The sequence below is a fragment of the Nelumbo nucifera genome, chromosome 1 (genome assembly GCF_055504915.1).
Source record: "Nelumbo nucifera cultivar China Antique chromosome 1, China Antique-T2T, whole genome shotgun sequence".
Classification (NCBI taxonomy): domain Eukaryota; kingdom Viridiplantae; phylum Streptophyta; class Magnoliopsida; order Proteales; family Nelumbonaceae; genus Nelumbo; species Nelumbo nucifera.
In genome coordinates, this window is record NC_142649.1 from 153451099 (window position 1) to 153471472 (window position 20374).

General features: G+C 40.6%; 1 protein-coding gene across 3 annotated transcripts in view; it reads right to left on the bottom strand.

Annotated features, from left to right (window-relative positions):
* The window catches only part of LOC104587651 (CLIP-associated protein), a 65961-nt gene that overhangs the window by 14978 nt on the left and 30609 nt on the right, over positions 1 to 20374 (bottom strand). For 2 of the 3 annotated variants that reach the window (XM_088894771.1, XM_010245349.3), the window contains exons 11-15: positions 20218 to 20335; positions 9699 to 9797; positions 9253 to 9613; positions 7293 to 9085; positions 7018 to 7113 (exon numbers count right to left, since the gene is read on the bottom strand). In XM_088894771.1, the coding sequence (XP_088750897.1) occupies positions 7018 to 7113; positions 7293 to 9085; positions 9253 to 9613; positions 9699 to 9797; positions 20218 to 20335 (2467 nt within the window). The remainder of the gene's footprint in view (positions 1 to 7017; positions 7114 to 7292; positions 9086 to 9252; positions 9614 to 9698; positions 9798 to 20217; positions 20336 to 20374) is intronic. The other variant, XM_010245350.3, reaches the window with a different exon arrangement.

A 20374-nucleotide genomic window follows, 5' to 3' on the forward strand; every position in this document is an offset into this window, starting at 1 on the left:
TAAGGAACAAGAAGGGAAATGCAAATGTAGCCACTACGGGAGACTCTTCGGTCCCTCTTTCCCAAACGGATTGGGAATTCATTGCAGTAGCAACAGTGATGATAGAATTGGAGAGGTTTGGACAACTTATGAGTAAGAAAGATTCACCTAGCACTAGCTTTCTAAATGGACAGCAAAATGCAGGAGCCAGCTACACCTCTTCCTTTGCACATACATGTAGTTCATATGCAACTGTAAATCTTGCATCCACTTCAGGAAAGGAGGGACCTCCCTGGATTATAGACTCAGGAGCATCTGAGCACATGACTAAATGTCCCTACCCTTTTCAGTTCCTATCAGTTGTGTTCTGGTAGAGACAGAGTCTCTACAGCAGATGGTTCAAATAATCCCATTACCGGGAAAGGGACAGTTAGAGTGACCAATGATATAACTCTATCTTCTGTTTTACATATCCCTAGACTTCATACCAACCTACTGTCTGTTAGTTCTTTGACAAAGAATTTGAATTGTTCTGTGACCTTTCTTCCAGGTAATTGTGTTTTACAGGATCTGGAGTCAAAGAAGATGATTGGGAGTGGTTTGTGAGGTGAATGGAGTCTACCTTCTGGATGAGATTCCAAGACATCAGGGCCATCATGTTAGCAGCAGCAGTAGTAGTGGGTCAGAGTCAGTGAACCAGATTATGCTCTGGCACAATCGCTTGGGACACCTTTCTTTTAATTCTTTGAAATGTCTTTTCCCAAAGTTGTTTGAGTCTATTCAGTTATCTACTTTGGAGTGTGAGAGTTGTCAGTTAGGAAAGCATTGTAGACAGTCTTTTAAACCAAGTAATAAAAGAAGTACTTTTGCTTTTAATATTGTTCACACTGATGTATGGGAAACATATCATATCCCTTCCATGGGAGGATTCCGGTACTTTCTCTTGTATGTGGATGATTATACACGGTATTCTTGGATATATTTGATAAGATCACATGATGAGGTTCCTAACTTGGTACAACAGTTCCACTAGATGGTTCTCACACAATTTGGAGTGAGAACTAAGGTTTTTAGATGAGATAATGCCAAAGAGTGCTTTGAGAAGGACCTGACCACGTATTTCCTAGAACATGGGGTAATTCATCAGAGCAATTGTGCATACACACCACAACATAATGGAGTTGCTGAGAGAAAAAGCATACACATTGTGGAGGTGGCAAGTGGCAAGGAGTCTTATGGTGTCTGCCTTAGTTCTTGTACAGTTCTGGAGAGATGCAATTCGTACAGTCGTGCATTTGATTAACCGTCTTCCTTCACGGACTTTGGGGTTTAAGGTGCCATTTAGTCTGCTTTTTCCAGATGGGAAGATATTTCATATACCTCTGAGGGCTTTTGGGTGTGTTTCCTTTGTTCACATTCTTGGCCTTCATCGCAAGAAATTGGATCCTAAGGCCAAGAAATGTGTATTTCTTGGGTATGCTCAGAACCAAAAGGGGTATTGCTGTTATGACCTAGTGTCGAGGAGCAGATTTGTCACAATGGATGTTACCTTTTTTTTATCAATAATAGAATGTTTTATTAGATTATAAAAATTGTGAAACTTTGAGTACAAGAGAGGGGAGGTAAAATATCTTAACTCCCTCACAACGGAGAACAAGAAGGAAAGCTAACCCATCAGCCATGGAATTAGCACTTCTCTTCACCCAGCTGTACTTCATCTCAATATCCCTACTCAGCCATTTAAATTTTTTCTTTTCATTTCTGTAGCTCCACAAACCATTGTTGTCTTCCTTCAACCACCTAATTACCACCTCCAAGTCCCCTTCAATGATCAAGCACCGAATGTTTAATTCTCTTGCTCTTTTGATTCCTTCCAAAGTTGCTAAAATCTCTGCCCTAAAAGAGTCACCCTCACCAATAGGGCCAGAGAAAATAGCAAATATAATCCCAGCCTCATTTCTGAAAACTCCCCCAATCCCAGAAGGCTCAGGATTCCTTAAACTACAACCGTCAAAATTCAGTTTCATGAATCCTGAAGGAGGGGGGGACCAAGAAGGTCTAGAGGTCCTTTTGCACTAAGCCGAGGTAGCAACTTCTTTCCACTTTCTCAAAAGATCAGCCATGGAGAACTCTGATAAAAGCTCCAAAGATTTCAGCCAATGACTAACCCTTAAGTGTATCAATTCAGTTAAATTCTCCATAGATCTTTCCTTGTCTAAAGAAAGTCTAGAGTTCCTCTCTTCCCATACGGACCAGCACACAGCTGCTCTAATGCTTCTCCACATGATCTTCCCTCTTTTCTTAGGCCATCTAGAGAACAAGGGAGAGAACAAGCTTTGCAAACTCACGGGAGGATTCCAAGTGCATCCAAACAAGGATGAAGCCCATTCCCAAATAGTCTTAGTAATCGGACAAGTAACCATAAGGTGGTAAGCCGTTTCCCCATTATCTTTACAAAGAACACACCTATTGGGAAGTAAGCAATAATTAGGTCTCTTTCTTTGAAACAAGTCGGTTGTGTTTATTCTTTCCAGGAAAGTTTCCCAACAAAAACTACCAACCCGAGGAGGAATGGGTTTACTCCAAATCTCATTAACAGGGAAGGAAAGGCCAGAGGGAGCAGGAGGATGGACCAAGGTCTCAAAAAACGACGCACAGGAGAAGGAACCATTGGAGGATGGGGTCCAAATTCTGGAGTCATCCTTACTCGGGTCCAAGAAAACATTTTCAAGGGTGGCTAGTAGAGACGACAGGCAGCCCAAATCCATATCCCTTATTGTTCTCCTCAACCCTAGATTCCATCCAAAACCGGAATTAGAATAAGAAGGAACTAAGAAAGAAGAAATGGGTTCATTCTTCAGGTCTTAAAACGCATATAAGGAGGGAAATTGGTCCATCAGAGATGAGTCCCCAACCCAAGGTTGCTCCCGTTACCTTCTTTGAATCCACCTTCTTCTCAAGTGGTTCTCCTTAGGGGAAGAGTTTTGGAGAGGAGAACCCACAATCTGTTCCTCTTCCTGTTTCTTTGGTGCCTTCATCAATTCAGCCAGCACCTTCATTAGTTCAGCCAACACCTGCACCTCCAGTTTCATTACCTGAGCCACTACGGGCAGCCTCAGAGAAATATCAGCGCCGACAAATGATGGTTGACTTCACACATCCTCAACCCACACCACTCTCTATCAGTCCTTCTGAAACTCCATATTCGGCAGATACAGTTCCAAGTATTCCTCTTGAGCCTAAGCCTGTTATGTTTTCTGATGATAATGTTCCTGTCCCTAACACCATTGTTGCAGCTGATCCCATTGACCTTCATCTTCCCATTGCACGGGGAAGACAGTGTACAACCCACTGCATTTCACACCATCTTTCCTACATAGCCTTATTACCCTCCTATCGTGCTTTTCATTCTTCTCTTGATTATGTGTCTATACCTAGGAATGTTACTGAGGCTCTCTCCAAACCTGAGTGGAAAACAACCATGCAAGATGAGATGGATGCTTTGGTTAAAAACCAAACTTGGGAAATAGTTGATCTCCCCCCAGACAACGAGACAGTCGGATGTAGATGGATATTCACAGTGAAGTATAGGGCTGATGGCAAGATAGAGAGGTATAAAGCAAGGTTGGTAGCAAAAGGGTATACTCAGACCTACGATGTTGATTATCTGAAAACCTTTGCACCAGTAGCTAAGATGAGTTCAATTCGTATCCTTTTATCTCTAGCAGCCACCTATTCATGGCCTTTGTTCCAGCTTGATGTCAAAAATGCCTTCCTCAATGGTGATTTACAGGAGGAGGTATACATGGACATTCCAATAGGTTTTTATGAGAATGTTGGTAAGGGAAAGGTGTGCAGACTCAGAAAATCTCTGTATGGACTGAAACAGTCACCTAGGGCTTAGTTTGACAGGTTCAGAGGGGCACTCATCCGTTTTGGATACACACAGACACAGTCTGATCACACTCTCTTTGTGAAGAGGAGAGATGCTCTGGTGTCAATTCTAATTGTGTATGTGGACGATATAGTGGTGACAGGAAATGATCTGGAGGAGATTGATGATCTCAAAAAATCATTCCAGCAAGAATTTGAGATCAAAGATCTTGGTGAGCTCAAATACTTCTTGGGGATTGAAGTTGCAAGATCCAAGCATGGGATCTTTATTCACATAGGAAGTATGTACTTGACCTATTGCGGGAGACTGGGAAGCTGGGGACCAAACCAGCAGACACTCCTATTGATCCAAATCACAGAGTTAATGGTGTGGATGATGAGTTGATAAAGGATGTAGAGAGATATCAAAGAATGGTGGGCCAACTGTTGTATTTGTGTATGACACGGCCATATATTTTTTATGCCGTCAGTGTTGTGAGTCAGTACATGCATGCACCTCGGGTTCAGCACTGGGAAGCTATTGAGAGAATACTTGCATATTTGAAAAAGCACCCAGACAGAGGCATTCTTTTCTCAAATCATGAGAATCTGAAGCTAGAGTCCTATACAGATGCAGACTGGGCAGGATGCTTAGATGACCATCAGGAGTGTGTACCTTTGTAGGTGGAAACTTGATCTCCTGGAAGAGTAAGAAGCAAGCAGTTGTGGCAAGGTCAAGCGCAGAGGCTGAATATAGATCCATGGCTCACAGTGTCTCAGAACTTCTTTGGGTTAGATCTCTTTTGAGTCAGATTAGGGTGAAAGCAGAGGAACCTATGATGTTATACTGTGACAACCAGGATGCAATTAATATTGCCCACAATCCAATTCAGCATAATAGGACAAAACACATTGAAGTTGATAGACACTTTATAAGAGAAAGGGTAACAACCGGAGAAGTCTGTTTGCCATGTGTCTCTTCAGAGTTACAACTGGCCGATGTTCTCACTAAAGGGGTGGCAATGAACAAGCTTGAACATGATCTACGCAAGTTGGGAATATGTGACATTTACTCCCAACTTGAGGGGGAGTGTTGAAGATTAATCAATTTTATGATGTTTTTATGAGTAGATGTTTTATGTTAGTTGTTAGATAGGAGGTGGGGACCACAATAGTTATGTGAGTCCAAATTTTATTATGTTTTTGTGTCTTATATATGCTGTTTTATGTCTTGCCACCCTATAAAGGCATAGTTGTCATTGTAGTGCTCTATTATTTTTAATATAAATAATAAGTGAAGGGGGTGGCCAGATCATTGCTCTCCTTTCTTTTCAACTTTTCTTCTCTTCTTCTCCTTCTCTCTTCCTTCTTTCTTCAAGAAACTCCTTTTATTTCATATTTTTTTATTTCAGCAAGCCTTCTACTGTACTCAATTGGATTCCGACAGCTAACTATTGGAGATCTTTGGGTATAATATTTTTTACCTGGAAATGCAGTAGTCTTTATCCATGGAGTGTGTTGTGAGAGAGAAACTTGAGAATGTTTGATAACCAAGAAAAATGATGTTAGCATCTTGATTGTCCTAATGACTGTAAGGGTAGCACATTGGGCATCCATAACTTAATTATTCATGGCAGTACCTATGGATGCAACTCTCAGAGGGTGATGCAAAAACTTGCAGATAGTGCATTGCAAAAACATGCAAAAACTTTGTTGGTTAATCCATGGGCAAGTGAGGGTCATCAGATACAGGTGGTGTTTAAAGAAATGACCCTCGAACTAAGTTATTTGGGGCCGACTGAGAATGCTTGACTTGGCTTGAATTCGATAGTAAGCCAAGCTTCATAAAAATAAAAAATTATACATACGATAATTTTATATGTATAAAAATTAAAAATATTATATATGAGATTAGGCTTGCAAGCTTCATTGGGCTCGAGCTTGGCTCAAAGCTCGGTTTACATTGAGCCAAAGTGAACCTTTTCACAAGTTGAGCTCGAATAGCTCATGAAAAGCTTGGTTTATGTCCACCCTTAACAAGTTGCTTCAAGAACATATAGTGTTGCATGCAGGTTTGGGGAAGATTCAAGGATTCATCATTATCCCTAGGATGGAGGTTTTCAGTTGGCATTGAGTGAATTCAACTTAGCAAGCACATAGTGTATGACAAGGAAGAAGAGAGGCCTAGTCAAAATCCAGAATGGCCAATAACATTTGGAGCCTCTTCTTATTTAGATGGTCTTCAAGGGTTCTGAATTCTCTATTGCTAGTGATAATAAGATCAGCCAAATGCAAGATTAGAAGACAAATGTCAAATTCTTTGAGGGTTAAATATTTGCGCAGTTTTTGGAGGATTTGGAGGAATATGCTAGAAGAATATTTAAGGGCCACAAGACTGCCTATCAAGTGTTGTGCATATGCATATGCTTAAACCATGAACCGGGCACTGGAATTTGAAAAAATTCTAAGCACTAAAAGTGTATTCTGGTTGTTTCATTGCAAGCATACATGCCTGTATAAGAAATAGTTCTCTTGTGTGATCAGCTTTTAGCTGCCTTGTTTCTTCCCCACTATCTATTTGGATAGCTAGGGCTCTCTCTGATATTAATAAAATCCTGTTAATTATAAAAAAAAAAAGAATAGAGGCACACACCCCAATAATTCTTTTCCCCTTAACATATTTTCTCTTCTCTCATCTCATCTATTCTCTTCTCTTTTCTGGATTAAATCTTAATTTTTCTGGTTTCTATTGATTAGATTACACAATGAACAGTATAATTTTGAGCGTGTCACTTGGGCTGGGATCCCAGATTGGTCATCTCTTATAACAGATGCATTTCAGAAGGAACAACAATAGGCACCTCCAGTTGTGTTAGGTTGTGCTTCAGAGGTAGGATAGGTAACTGGATAAGATTTGGAAGGATAAACAGGGCTCGGTTGGCAAGTTTTGCTTGGTATGCCTAAGTCTATATAATCTTCATACACACAAGATTGAATCCTAAATATCAGTGAATGGCGCACAAGTAAAATAGAAATACAATTGAATCTAAAATGCTATCTAGTGAATGGTGCACAAGCATGCATAGATGCCCATGGCAATGGAGTAATAGACTAAATGAATAAATAAATAAGCAGCAGATATAATACACACAATTTACACCATACCTTGGTCCACACAATCTGGTCATTAACAACAGAAGCTTCAACCAACTGCTGAAGTGCCCCACGTTTGCTTGCACTTGAACTTTCATCATTTCCAATCTACCAAATAGAGTGGGAAAAAAAAAAAAGAATTACATGAATATGATGTGTCTTCAAGACTGATAAAAAAAAATGATGTGTCTTCAATGTGTCTCAGTTACTACTATAAGACACAGACATAGGTGATCTTTTCCAGAAAAATGATAAGTTTCTCCAAGGAAAGAGTTTCCAGAACTTACCTGGTGGAGAATTTGAAGAATGCTGGGTCCTGAATCAGGAGTGGAGCTAAGTTTAACTGTCAGGTTCTGTTTATTAGAATCCAAATCAGGAGAACCCTCATGACCAAGCTTCAATCCCAGGTGGTCAGATTTCCCCAGTCCATTCATGTCCATACGTGGAGTTGATAAAGAATTCTCCATACCGGTGTTATGATCTTCATTTTCAGTTTGGCTCACCCAAGATCCAGCATTTTCTCCCATGGCATTAGCGTTGAATTTTAGATCCCTACCTTTGGAAGCGAGAAACTCAGTGTTGGACCCAGTATCAAGATTCTGATAGAAATGATCCCGAGTTTCATCAGAAGCCACTTGACCAACAGAACCTGTGATCTGGGTTAAATCTTGTGCAGAACTCCACTTCCTACCACCATCACTATCAATTGAACCAGCAGAATACCTTCCAAAAAGGTGACCTTTCTTTGATGCTTCAGCGTACCCTTCTTCAGATGAAGTTCCAACAACATCTGATTGATCATAGAAAGATCTAGAACGTTGCCGCTCTTTCTTATTTTGCAGAAAGTTCATTAAGTCCACCTCTATGCGAGGGGTGTACTGCTTGAGTGCTCGCCTTAACGAATTCTGTTCTTCAACTGATAGGCTCAAAATAAAACTAAGGACTGATGATGAATCAAAATGGGAATAAACAGATATTATTCCTGTAATAGCTGCTTCCTTCAGTTTCGTATTTTTATCATGGGCCAAAGGTGCCAACTTAGCAAGCCATAACTTTAAGATGCCACTGTTACCAGCACCTTCAGAATTTATAGCATGCTTGTTGAAGGAGTTAATAGCAAACTCAATTACAGCCAATTTTGCTTTTGGGGACCGTTGTTCATCCAATGAACGAAGCAGAGAAGGTAGAAGAGAATCTATACCATAAGTCTTGCTAACAATCTCCAAAGTTGTGGAGCAAGGCTGCCGAACCAACTCCTTTGGGTCAATTAACCGTGAGAAAACATGTGGTAATATCCTTTCCATATAACTTTCAAAAGGTTTTCTGCAAGACGGAATAATCTCAGCAAGAGTTGAAAGGGCTGCCTGTGCAACTTTATGGTGGGGATCATCCAAATGTTGAAAAAATAACTTCATAACCTTCTCAAAACTCTGTGTAATTTCTTGAATCCCTTTTGGCCCTTGCTGCAGCAAATTCCGGATATAATTAAAAGCAGCAACCCTAGCACACCAATCAGAAGTGGGACTAAGACCTTCAGTCAGAGCGTCATTGAGAGATGCTGGACCATCCATATAGCTTGACATTTCACCAAGTCGTAGTTGACTATCATCAAAACTATTTCTACCACTTGCAGAGACCCTCCCAGTTACATGCTTTCTCAAAAGTGGCCGTTGGAAATTTGGAATATAATTGTTCTGTGAATCCCTAAAATGAGAATCTTTATAAGGTGTGTCCAAGTATTGCCTGTCAAAATGTGTGTTTAAAAATCGCCTCTGCCCCCTGATATCAGTACTATCTTCAATGGAACCTTGTAGTCTTTCTGAAGCTCTTTTGGTTGTGTAGGACAATGATAATGCTGACAAAGGCTCAGTGCCAAGATTACGAAGGTCAGATAATTTCCCAGGATCTTTTGATATTTGAACCTGAGTAATTACATCAGAAAAAGTCAAACCACCATTACGAGTACTACCTTTAGCACCATTAGAGGCCATTTTATCAGCCAACACTGTACTTGCAAGATGATTTGAAGCAGAAACAGCAGCAGGAAATGGTGGATCACGAGCTGATGGAGGGTCAACTCCTGCACTAGGGCCAAGAACAGGGGAAAAATTAACCATTTACAAAGGATTCCCAAACCCCAAGATTTAGGAATAACTTATTAATGCTTTAGCTACTCAACAAGAAAGATTTATACTCAATCATTTATTTTGATAAGAAATGATAAATAACAAATGCAATTATTTGTACCTAGATCCAAGCTTGTTGACCGCACAGTTGAAGAACCATGTTTCTCAGACATATCTAGACCTCTGAGCATGCTTTCAATAGCTGTAACTTTTTGTTTGCTTGCATGCAGCACACTTTCAAGGCTTCTTTCAGTACCTTTACCAATTGATTTTGCTTGTGACAAAAGAAGGCCAGAAGAAAGGGATGTCCCTGATGGCAGACTTGCGCTCCTATCCATGGCAACAATAGCAGAAGTTCCATATCCAGGTATATTTGAAGAAGCAGGTGTTTGAGATGGAGTACGTGACAGTTGCACACCTCTTTCACGCAAAGACGGGGAAGCGTACCGTCTGTGTATACCCCCATCTTCATCATTTATAATCTGCGTAGCAATTATCACATCAGGCACTTGGTTCAATAATCAAGACAAGACGAAAGGGCTTCTAATAATAATAGAAATTCCATACCCTTTGTATGACAGGATCAAAGGATAAAAAAAGGCGACGAGAACGTTCTGGCCAAGTTTTAGAAAACATTCTGTAGCAAGTTCTTGCAGTTGATCGTACCTGTCAAGTTTCAAAATGCCATTTAAAAAAAAAAAAAAAAAACTAATGATTAATCTTTGAAAAACACATCTTATGGAAAAAGATACAATTATTTGGTAAAGACAATTGATTTATAAGAATTACAATAGAAATGGAATACAACATGGCCAACAAAACACAATGAAACATTTGAACTTCAAAATTGCATAACAGAACCCAAGATCTCATTGCAATCTCACTATCCTCTGAAAGATGAGGCAGTGCTCATTCCTAACAGTTACATGTCAAGAAATCTAGGGAGTATTGATAGCCAATGAATTAATTGATTCAAGAAAAGAAAGTGGCAAGAAGGGCCTTGTGTACAAAATTGATTTAGAGAAAGCCTATGACCATGTAAATTGGGCTTTCTCAGATTATATGTTGAAGAGGATGCGTTCTGGTCAAACCTGGAGGAATTGGATGAAGGTTTGTGTCACCACACCTAGATTCTCAATCCTGTTAAATGGTTCTTGCAAAAGGTAACTTTAAAAGCTCTAGGTGTCTAAGGCAAGGAGACCCTCTTTCCCCTCTCCTGTTCCTCATTGTCATTGAAGGCTTGAGTAAGATGACTGCTAGAGCTGTTGAAAGTGGCTGCCTAGAAGGGTTTGAAACAGTCAACGACGGGGAACCAATTCCCCTACTTCAATTTACAGATGATACACTATTTTCTAGCAGTGCTAAAGCAGAGCGAGTAACTTATTTGAGATATATTCTTTGCTGGTTTGAAGTAGTTTCAGATTTAAAGGTCAACTTGGTGAAAAGTGAAATGATGGCTGTTGGAGAGGTTGAAAACCTGTAGTCCTTGGCAGATTTGTTGGGCTGTAAGGTTGGGGTTCTTCCTTCCTCCTAGTTGGGGCTGCCTTTAGGAGCCAAGTGCATTTCTAAAAGCATTTGGTCCTCAGTGGTAGAAAAAATTACCAGTAAGTTAGCTTCGTGGAAAGTGAATTACCTGTCTAAAGGGGGCAAGTTAACTCTTTTAAAGAGTGTATTGGCCAGCATCCCTGTTTATTATATGTCTTTGTTTCGAATTCCCTTGGAAGTAGCCTTGACGCTGGAGAAATTATGAGAGACTTCCTTTGGGTGGGTTGGAAAGATTCTAACAAGTTACATCTGGTTAATTGGGACCAGATTTAAAAACCAATCAAGTGTGGTGGTTTGGGAATTAGAAAATTGAAATCTTTCAATCTGGCCCTTCTTTGTAAATGGTTCTGGGGGTTCCTCAAGGAGCCTGATGAGCTTTGGAGGCAAGTTATAGCGCTGAAGTATGGCTTCCATGTTAATGGGGTGGGATGCGGCTGAGTCTAATCTCTCTTATGGATGTGGGGTGTGGAAGGGGATCTATAAAGCTTATCCCCATTTTGTGAAAGGAATTAAATATAAGGTTGGGAATGGTACCAGGCTAAAATTTTGGCATGAATTTTGGTGCTCTGACATCCCTTCGAAAGAGTAGTTTCCAGAGTTATTTCTCCTGGCTGATGATAAAGAAGCTTCGGTAGCTGATTGCTGTGCTGCTTCAGGTGATCTCTTGTCTGGGTTCCCTCTTTCAGAAGAGATTTTAATGATTGGTAGATTCTTCAGGTGGTAGAGCTGTTGTCAAGGCTGCAAGGTATAAAGGTTAAACCCTCTGGCTCCGAATCAGTGCTGTTGGGGATGGTCCAAGTCTGAATCCTTCTCAGTTAAGTCCTTGTATTCTGGTTTGGAGCCTGCCTTTCTAGGCTTTCCCCAGTCAAATAGTCTGGGGTGGTCTGGCCCCCTCTAAAGTGAAGTTTTTTGTTTGGATAATGGTTGGAGAAAAGTGTTTGACAAAGACTTGGCTGGTTAGAAAAGGGTTGGTGCTGCCAGATGTCTCTTGTATCTTATGCAGCAAGGGAGAAGAGATTTCCAGCCACTTGTTTCTCCACTGTGAGTTCTCTTCAAGAATCTGGACGCATTTTTTCAAGGCCATTCAATATTCCTTCTTCATGCCTAGTTCTGTCAAGTCCCTTCTTGAGAACTGGAAAGTTGGGGGTATAAGAAAAAAGGGTAGGACCCTGTAGAATGCAATTCCTTTGGCAGTCCTGTGGTCCATTTTGGGGGAGAGAAATAAGAGGGTTTTTTTATCAAAAGCAGCTCCAAGTAGAAAAGGTGATAAATTCAGTTGTAGATGATCTGTGAGGGTGGCTGAGTTCAAATGTGTTGTTCAAGGGGGATGTGTTGGATAGCTGCCCAACTCAGATCCTCTTCGAGGGAGGATAACCTCCAGAATAGGGGAAAGTGAGAGTGAAGAGAGAGAGATCAAATCTTCTTATTCTCACCTTATTGTAAGTACACCTCTGTATTTATATTCAATCTTGCCTTCAATGTAACTGATTTACAACAGAATTATAACAACTTGCCAACTTGTTTGATTCAGTTAACTCCAGCTGTCTTTGTACTGGCTTCATTATGCTGAGGTGGTCTTCTTCTCCTTCTAGAATATACTTGTAGTTCCTGCCCCCTTGTGCCTCTAACATCTCCCCCCTCCTCAAACTGGCACTCGTCCTCAATGCCAAGGTGTGGAAAGTGTTGTATCAGCTCGATGCAAGGCTCCCATGTGGCTTCTTCATTTGGTAACCCTTCCCAGTAGACTAATGCCTCTTTAATAAAGGCTTGACCTTGTTTCACCCATCCATATTTCAAGATGTCCTTGGGTTGTAGCTATAGCCACCCTTCTTTTGTGAATTCCGGTAATGTTGCACATGTGGCTTGTGGATTGACAGCTTTCTTGAGGATGGAGACATGGAAAACTAGGGGTACTTTGGAGTCTACTGGCAGTTCCAGCTTGTAGGCTAATGGTGCTATGTGCTGTAGAATTTTGAATGGTCCATAGAATCTAGGGGCAAGCTTGTTGTAGGGGCGGGAGGTCACTGAGGTCTGTCTATATGGTTTGAGTTTTAGGTAGACAAACTCGTCTTCCTGGAACTCAATAGGCCTGTGTTTTGCATCATAATAGCTCTTCATGAGTTCCTGAGCATGTGTCAAGTGAGCCTTCAGATCATGAATGGTTTCATCTCGAGATGAAAGACACTCATAAACCGCTGCACTAGCTGAAGACCCCTTTTCATGCTTTAAATGGTATCATACCTGCTGAGACATGGAATGAGGAGTTGTACCAAAACTCTGCCCAAGGCAGCCATTATATCCATTGTTTTGGTGTGTCTCCCACAAAGCATTGTAAATATGTCTCAATGCATCTGTTGACAACTTTGGTCTGTCCATCCATCTAAGGATGATAGCTAGTAAAGGTGTTCTGTGAAGTGCCTTGTAACATGAAATATTCTCTCCAAAAACTGCTGAGGAAGGCTGGGTCACTGTCAGAGATGATTGCCTTTGGTGTCCCATGTAATCTGGTGATCTCTAACAAATGCTTCTACCACCATAGCCACTGTGTAAGGGTGTGTTAGAGGTATAAAGTGGTTGTACTTTGATAGCCGGTCAACCACCACAAGCAGAACTGATTTGCCTTTTGAAAAAGGTAGGCCCATGATAAAATCCATTGAGATTTCATCCCATACTTGATCTGGGATGCTCAAGGGCTGTAGGAGGTCGGCTGGTTGTTGGGCTTCATACTTTTGTCTTTGGCAAACATCACAAGAGGTTACGTAACTCCTTATTGTTTTCATCATGCCACTCCAATAATAATGTGTTGCCAGACGCTTGTAGGTTTTGAATATGCCTGAATGACCCCCTATAGCTGAATCGTGAAAGAGTCGTAGTAAATCTGCTGTGTGCTGACTTGGATAAGATAACCAATCGACCCTTGTAATAGAGTGTTGAGCCACGAACTGAATAACCTGGGGTCAAGGCTGGATTCTAGGCCCATTTGGCCCTTAATTAAGCCAGTTCTGCATCTTGAAAGGCTTCAGCTTTAAGCTACTCAAGTAATGGATAACTGGGCCTACAGACAGTGAGTTGTGCCAACTCAAGTAACTTGGATAGAGCATCAGCTGCTCGATTAGTTGTACCAGGTTTATATTCTATAATGTAGTCATAGCCCATGAGTTTGTGGGCCCACTGCTACTGCTCAGGTATGGAATTTCTAATCAAGTATGAATTTTAGACTCTTGTGGTCTGTCTTGATGACGAATCGGCGGCCCAGTAAGTAAGCCCGCCACTTCTGGACTGCAAGTACAACGGCCATGAGCTCCTTCTCATATGTTGATTTAGCTTGATTTTGTGGTGAGAGTACTTTTGTCGAGTGATCTGTCTTGATACCATTTGTTATGTGCCCTTAGGAGAACTCACCCCTAAAAGCTAGTTGTTAGAGGGAGGGAACCCAAGCACATATATATCCCACAACAGCATCCCATACTACCGATGTGGAATACCTCACATTAGCATCCCATACTACTAATATGGGACAAATGAATCGTAACATTCCACTACACTCTGCAGTCCTGACGCCCATGTAGGTTGGCTTTGCACTAGTCCACCTAGTCCTGGCCGAACATTACAATACCAATGTCACCATCTGCGCCGCACGATTGCAATTGGGAGGCATAGTGTAGGGTCTGATACCAATTGTTGGGTAGCTACCCAACTCAGATCCTCTTCGAGGGAGGATAACCTCCTGAATAGGGGAAAGTGAGAGTGAAGAGAAAAAGAGATCAAATCATCTTATTATCCCCTTATTGTAAGTACACCTCTGTATTTATATTCAATCTTGCCTTCAATGTAACTGATTTACAACAAAATTATAACAACTTGCCAACTTATTTGATTCAGTTAACTCCAACTTGATTCAGTTAACTCCAGCTGTCTTTGTACTGGCTTCCTTATGCTGAGGTGGCCTTAATTGCTTTACAACAGAATTATAATAACTTGCCAACTTGTTTGATTCAGTTAACTCCATCTGTCTTGGTACTGGCTTCCTTATGTTGAGGTGGCCTTCTTCTCCTTATAGACTATACTTGTAGTTCATGCCCCCTTGTGCCTCTAACAGGATGTGTCAGCTTCTTGTGTGGTGGTAAATTTTTTGAGGGCTCTTAAGGTTGTTCATTTGTACAAGCCATTTGTACAGTGAACATTTATACTTGTATATCTCTTTTGGTTAATAAAATTTTACTTTACCTCTTCTAAAAAAGGAATCTGATCAATACATTTGTTGGTAGGGTTGTTCATACGCTATCCAAGAAAGCTGTATTAGTTTTCAATGTTAATTAGCTTCTATAGTTGCAAAAGAGGCAAAGGCTATACCAATCAAAGAAAAAAAAAAGAAAAAAAGAAAAAAGAAAAAAGAAAAGAGGCAAAGGCTATTTCACTACTTAATGGGGATGAACTTAAGCTTGTAAACCAATCCACAAGCCACCACAAGTCCACAAACAGAGCTTATTCCTACTGGGCTAGCTTGGAAGAGAGAATATTCCCCAAGTTTTTCTTCTTTCTGTCATTTTCTTAAAAGGAGATAATTTACAACTCAAATCAGGTTTTGCCCTAAAATTAATCCTAATATTCCCCTATAAATTGCAACAAGTTTCACATTCCATGTTAATGAAAGAATACAATCTTAGCTCAGGATCCTGCTTGCTTCTTGACAAAAGGAATTCTTTTCCCATGTTAATCAATGATTCCACCATTCCTTTTTTCTTCTAAACTAGTTGGACTCTAGCAAGAGATTAGAATCTAACAAGATACTAGCATTATCCTACATTTTCTTCATCATGAATGTTGACCCTATGATAATTCACCAAACTAATACGTTATTTTCTAAAGGGACCACAATTTTTCCAACACAAAGATACCAAACTCAAACCCAACCAAATTAGTCAGTACTTTCCCCAACAGAAATCAGCCCTCCGAAGTTTCACTTGTTGAAACAAAAGAATGCCAAGAGAACAGGTTAACTTGAAAACTCTTAAGATGGATATTATCTTTTTCATGTAACTCTTAAGATGGAACGTAACAGGGGTAAGGAACACAACAGAAAGGCAAATCATCAAGAGCATTGTTAGAAAGGCCAAACAAGACATGTATCATGCTCCAAGAGAAACAAAGATTATTAAGTTTGACAGCATGTGGACCAGAAGCATTTGGTCTTCCAGAAACAAAAATTGGGTAATAGCCCCACCTCTTGGGGCTTCAAGAGGTCAGCTGATAATGTCTTTTCCATGGACAGATCTAAAGCTCCAGGACCAGATGGGTTTACAATGGCTTTCTTTCAAGATTGTTGGGATATAGTCAAAGAAGATTTATTTGAGGTCTTCAAGGAATTTGCGAATAATCAAGTGATGAGTCGGGGAATTAATGCTACTTTCTAGCCTTAATTCCGAAAAAGAAAGAGGCCAAGCATCCAAAGGACTTTAGACCTATCAGTTTGGTGACTAGTGTTTACAAGATTGTGGCAAAAGTCTTATCTTTGAGGATAAAATAGGTACTTCCTTGTCTTATTAGCCAAGCGCAAGGAGCTTTTGTTCAAGGGAGACAAATTGTAGATCAGATTCTAATAGCAAATGAATGTGTGGAGGAGATGAGGAGATTGGGGCGTAAAGGTTATGTTTGTAAACTTGACCTTGAAAAGGCCTATGACTTAGTGGATTGGGGATTCTTATCACTCGTGCTAAGGAAGTGTGGGTTTGGGGATAAGTGGTGCAAATGGATAAACGGTTGCCTCTCTAGTTTCCATTATTTCATCCTAGTCAACAGGGTAGTCACTGATTTTTTCCCAGCTAGTAGGGGTCTACGACAAGGTGATCCCATGTCACATTTCCTTTTCACCTTAGTCGCCAATGTTTTTAGTAGACTCCTTTCAGAAGCAGATAGAGCCGGATCTCTAAGAGGGTGGAGAATAGGTAGAGACAGAGTATCAGTAACCCATCTCCAATTTGTAAATGACATAATAATCTTTTGCGAAAGTTGTGATTTGACAGAGGTAAGGAATCTGAAGGACTTTAATAATTCACTTTGCGAAAGTTGTGTTGTGGGGGTTAATTTGAATAGAGAGGAGGTGGAGTCTAGCAGCCTTGTTAGAATGCACTTGCTCTTAGTGGCCTCTATCCTACCTAGAACTTCCTCTAGGTGCAAACCCAAAGGAAAGTAGGTTCTGGAATCCGATGGTTGAAAAATTTGAAAAACGATTGGCAGCTTGGAAGAGGAACTACATCTCCGTGTGTGGTAGAGTTACTTTGATTAAAGCAACTTTAGCCAACTTGCCTTTATACTTCCTGCCAGTCTTTAGAATTCCTAAAAGGGACGCAAAAAGATTGGAAAAACTGATGAGGGACTTCCTATGGGAACCTGGTGAAGAGAAAAAAGATCACTTGATTAGGTGGGAGGTGATGAGTCGGAGCAAAAAAGGAGGAGGACTAGGCTTAGGGAATGTGGTGAGTAAGAATGAGGCTCTTTTAGGTAAGTGGCTTTGGAGGTGGCCCCTGGAGAGGGAGAGGTTGTGGCATGAAGTTGTGAAAGTACCCATGGCTGTTCTGAATCAGGTTGGGATGCGGGGGTATCTCGAAGGGCTTTGCTCACAACACCTTGGAAGGCTATCTCTGGCATTCTCCCTAAATTCCTCAGGTTTGTAAGGTACGATGTTTGTTTTGGAAACTCTATTCTTTTTTGGGAAGATACTTGGGTGAGCACTCAACCCCTAAAAGACCATTTCCCTTCTCTCTATTCCATCTCCCTCTTTAAAAAGAAACCCATTTCTTGGTTCCTCCCCCCCCCCCCAGTTTGCCCTTTGGCTTTAAATTGGGATTTTGGGTTTCGGAGAGGGTTAAGGGATGAAGAGTTTCATTGTGTCTCAGAGCTGTCGTTGCTTCTAGATTCGGTGTGCCTGGACCCCACCAACCCGGACAAAAGAGTTTGGGCTCTAAACCCGGTTGGCTCTTTCACTTGCACATCTTTCTTTAAAGCCCTTTGCTCTAACCCTTCCTCTCAGATCTTCCCTGTTAAAGAGGGGTCAAGGTCAATACCCCCCAAAGTAGCAGTATTCTGTTGGGAAGCCTATTATGGTAAGATCAATATTGTGGAAAACTTGCAAAAGAAGAAACCTTTTTTGTGTTTGTCCCCAAATTGGTGCTTTATGTGTAAAGTGAAGGATGAGGACTATAACCATTTGCTGATATCATGCTCTTTACTGCCAATATTTGGAATTGGGTTGTTTCTTTATTTGGGTGCAGGTGGAACTTGCCCTCTGAAGTAAAGCTGCTGTTCACTCCAGATGCTCTTGGGAGATTGACAAAAAGGGGGAAGATAATGTGGAAATGTATTAGAGCCGCCACCTTGTGGATCTTATGGGATGAGAGAAATGCTAGAATATTTCAAGAAAATGAAAGGAGTCTTGCTGAAGTCAAGGAATGTATATTGACAAAGACAATTTCATGGCTGAAATCTTCACAATTGTTGGCAGATTTCTCCTTTGATGACTTAAGGAGAAATTCGGAAGCAGTGGCTTCTACAGTCTCCACCAAGAACAAATTACAGTTGACAGGAAACCCCCACCGAATGGAGTGGTAAAATTGAACTTTGATGGTAGCTGCCAAGGTAACCCAGGGCCATCCAGAATTGGAGGGATTCTGAGAGACAAAGGCAGCAATATGTTGTCTCTTTTCTCAGGACCAGTGGGTGAAGGTGATTCTGTAAGGGCAGAGCTACTAGCAGCGGTACAAGGTAACCCAGGGCCATCCGGAATTGGAGGGATTCTGAGAGACAAAGACAGCAATATGTTGTCTCTTTTCTCAGGACCAGTGGGTGAAGGTGATTCTGTAAGGGCAGAGCTACTAGCAGCGGTACAAGGTATACAGATGGCTAGTCAATTAGAAGTGAGCAATTTGTTAGTAGGAGACTCCAAGGTAGTAGTGGGCTGGCTGAATAGCCCAGACACAGTTTGTTGGGGCTACAGGGATCTGGTAAAGAAAGTTAAATGGATGACAAGAAATATGACTGTTAGGTTCCAGTGGGTTAGCAGATCAGCAAATGTAATGGCTGATTCTCTGGCCAAGCAAGGGGTGTCAAGGGGTGATCTGTTTTGGGCTAGTTTGTAATTTGCTTCTCAGGTTTGGGCATGTTTTAGTGCTTTTGATTCAGCCCTTGGGGGAGGTAGCATCTCGTGCCTCTTCCTAGGCTGTATGTATTTCTGATACTCTTTCAATAAAATTACTCTCATTTATCAAAAAAAAAAAAAAAATCAGTGGAATGTTTTGAAGAAAAAATGGTGCATTCTCAGTTTTACTTGAGGACTTTAAACTGCAATTAAAAAGGAGAAAATAAAATAGTGTGTGTGTATGTCATCCAAGCCTTATCCCAACAATATGGGGTCGGATCTATACATTGAAGTTGAGACAAAAATATCCTCTTTTAATAATAAAAAGAAAATAACAAATATATCCTATAACTATAAATATGATGAACAATTAATCTACTTTCTACACTCCCCTCAACCTGAGCATAGATATTCATCATGCCCAGCGTGCTAAGGTGGTGTAAATGGATCAAAGGATGTTTGCAAACCTATCACCTATTTGGTGTTGGTGACTGGAGGGTAGTTAAAGATTTATTTCCATCTTGCAGGGGGCTTAGACAAGGTGACCTACTTTCTCCCTTTTGCTTTACTATTATAGCAGATGTGTTTGGTAGAATTACATCTAGAGTAGATAGGTTGCAATTGATTAAGGGCTGGAGGGTTGGAATAGATAATGTGTGATCATTCATCTTCAATTTGCAGATGATATCATTTTGTTTTATGATGACGGAGAGGAACAGTGAGCTAGGAATTTGAGGTTGACGACGGAGCTTCTTGAGCAGCTCTCAAATTTGAGGATAAACCTAAATAAGAGCTGTCTAGTAAGGATTAATGTGGAGAAAAGGAATCCTGCCTATTAGATTTTACGCTGCAAAGGTCACCTCATGGCCAATAAATTACTTAGGCCTTCACCTAGGAGCTAACCCTAAGTAAAATGGTTTTTGAAATCTTATTTTAGAAAGATTCTCCAAGAGAGACTAGCTATTTAGAAGAGGAATTAATTTAATTAGTGGACTTTGATTTTTGTTTTTTTTTGTCAGGGATTTTGTACATCTTCTGAAGTATATCCCCCCTTTCTTTTTAATGATATCTGTTTTCTTTCGAAAAAAGATAACAATCACAGAATGTTGCATATCTTTATCATATCATGTTTTGTAAATACCCTAAAGGTAAACTTTATTAAAAAGGAAAAAAGCATGGTGCAAGACTCCTGGAGGGGAACACCTAAACCCAGGAAGAAACAACAGACCACACCTCCCACAAACTTCTAGACTTAAACAACAGAGCCACATTCTGCTGCTTAAAGTCTTTTACAACCGAGACCCAAGATACAAAACTACTAACTGCCTGCTGAATTAAAACATCCAGATTCTTTTTCTTATTACAGAAAATTCAATTGTTTCTGTAAAATTCTTATCAAACCAATACCTCACTCATTGCATCTGCCACACAGCACTTTATAAGGTCTTCATAGAGATCTGCTGATCGTTGTATTTCTGGAGCATCAGCCCAATATTCTAGTATGAGAAGCGCATATTCACAACACCTGCAATGTAAGGAGAAAGGGGGAAACCAAAACAGATAA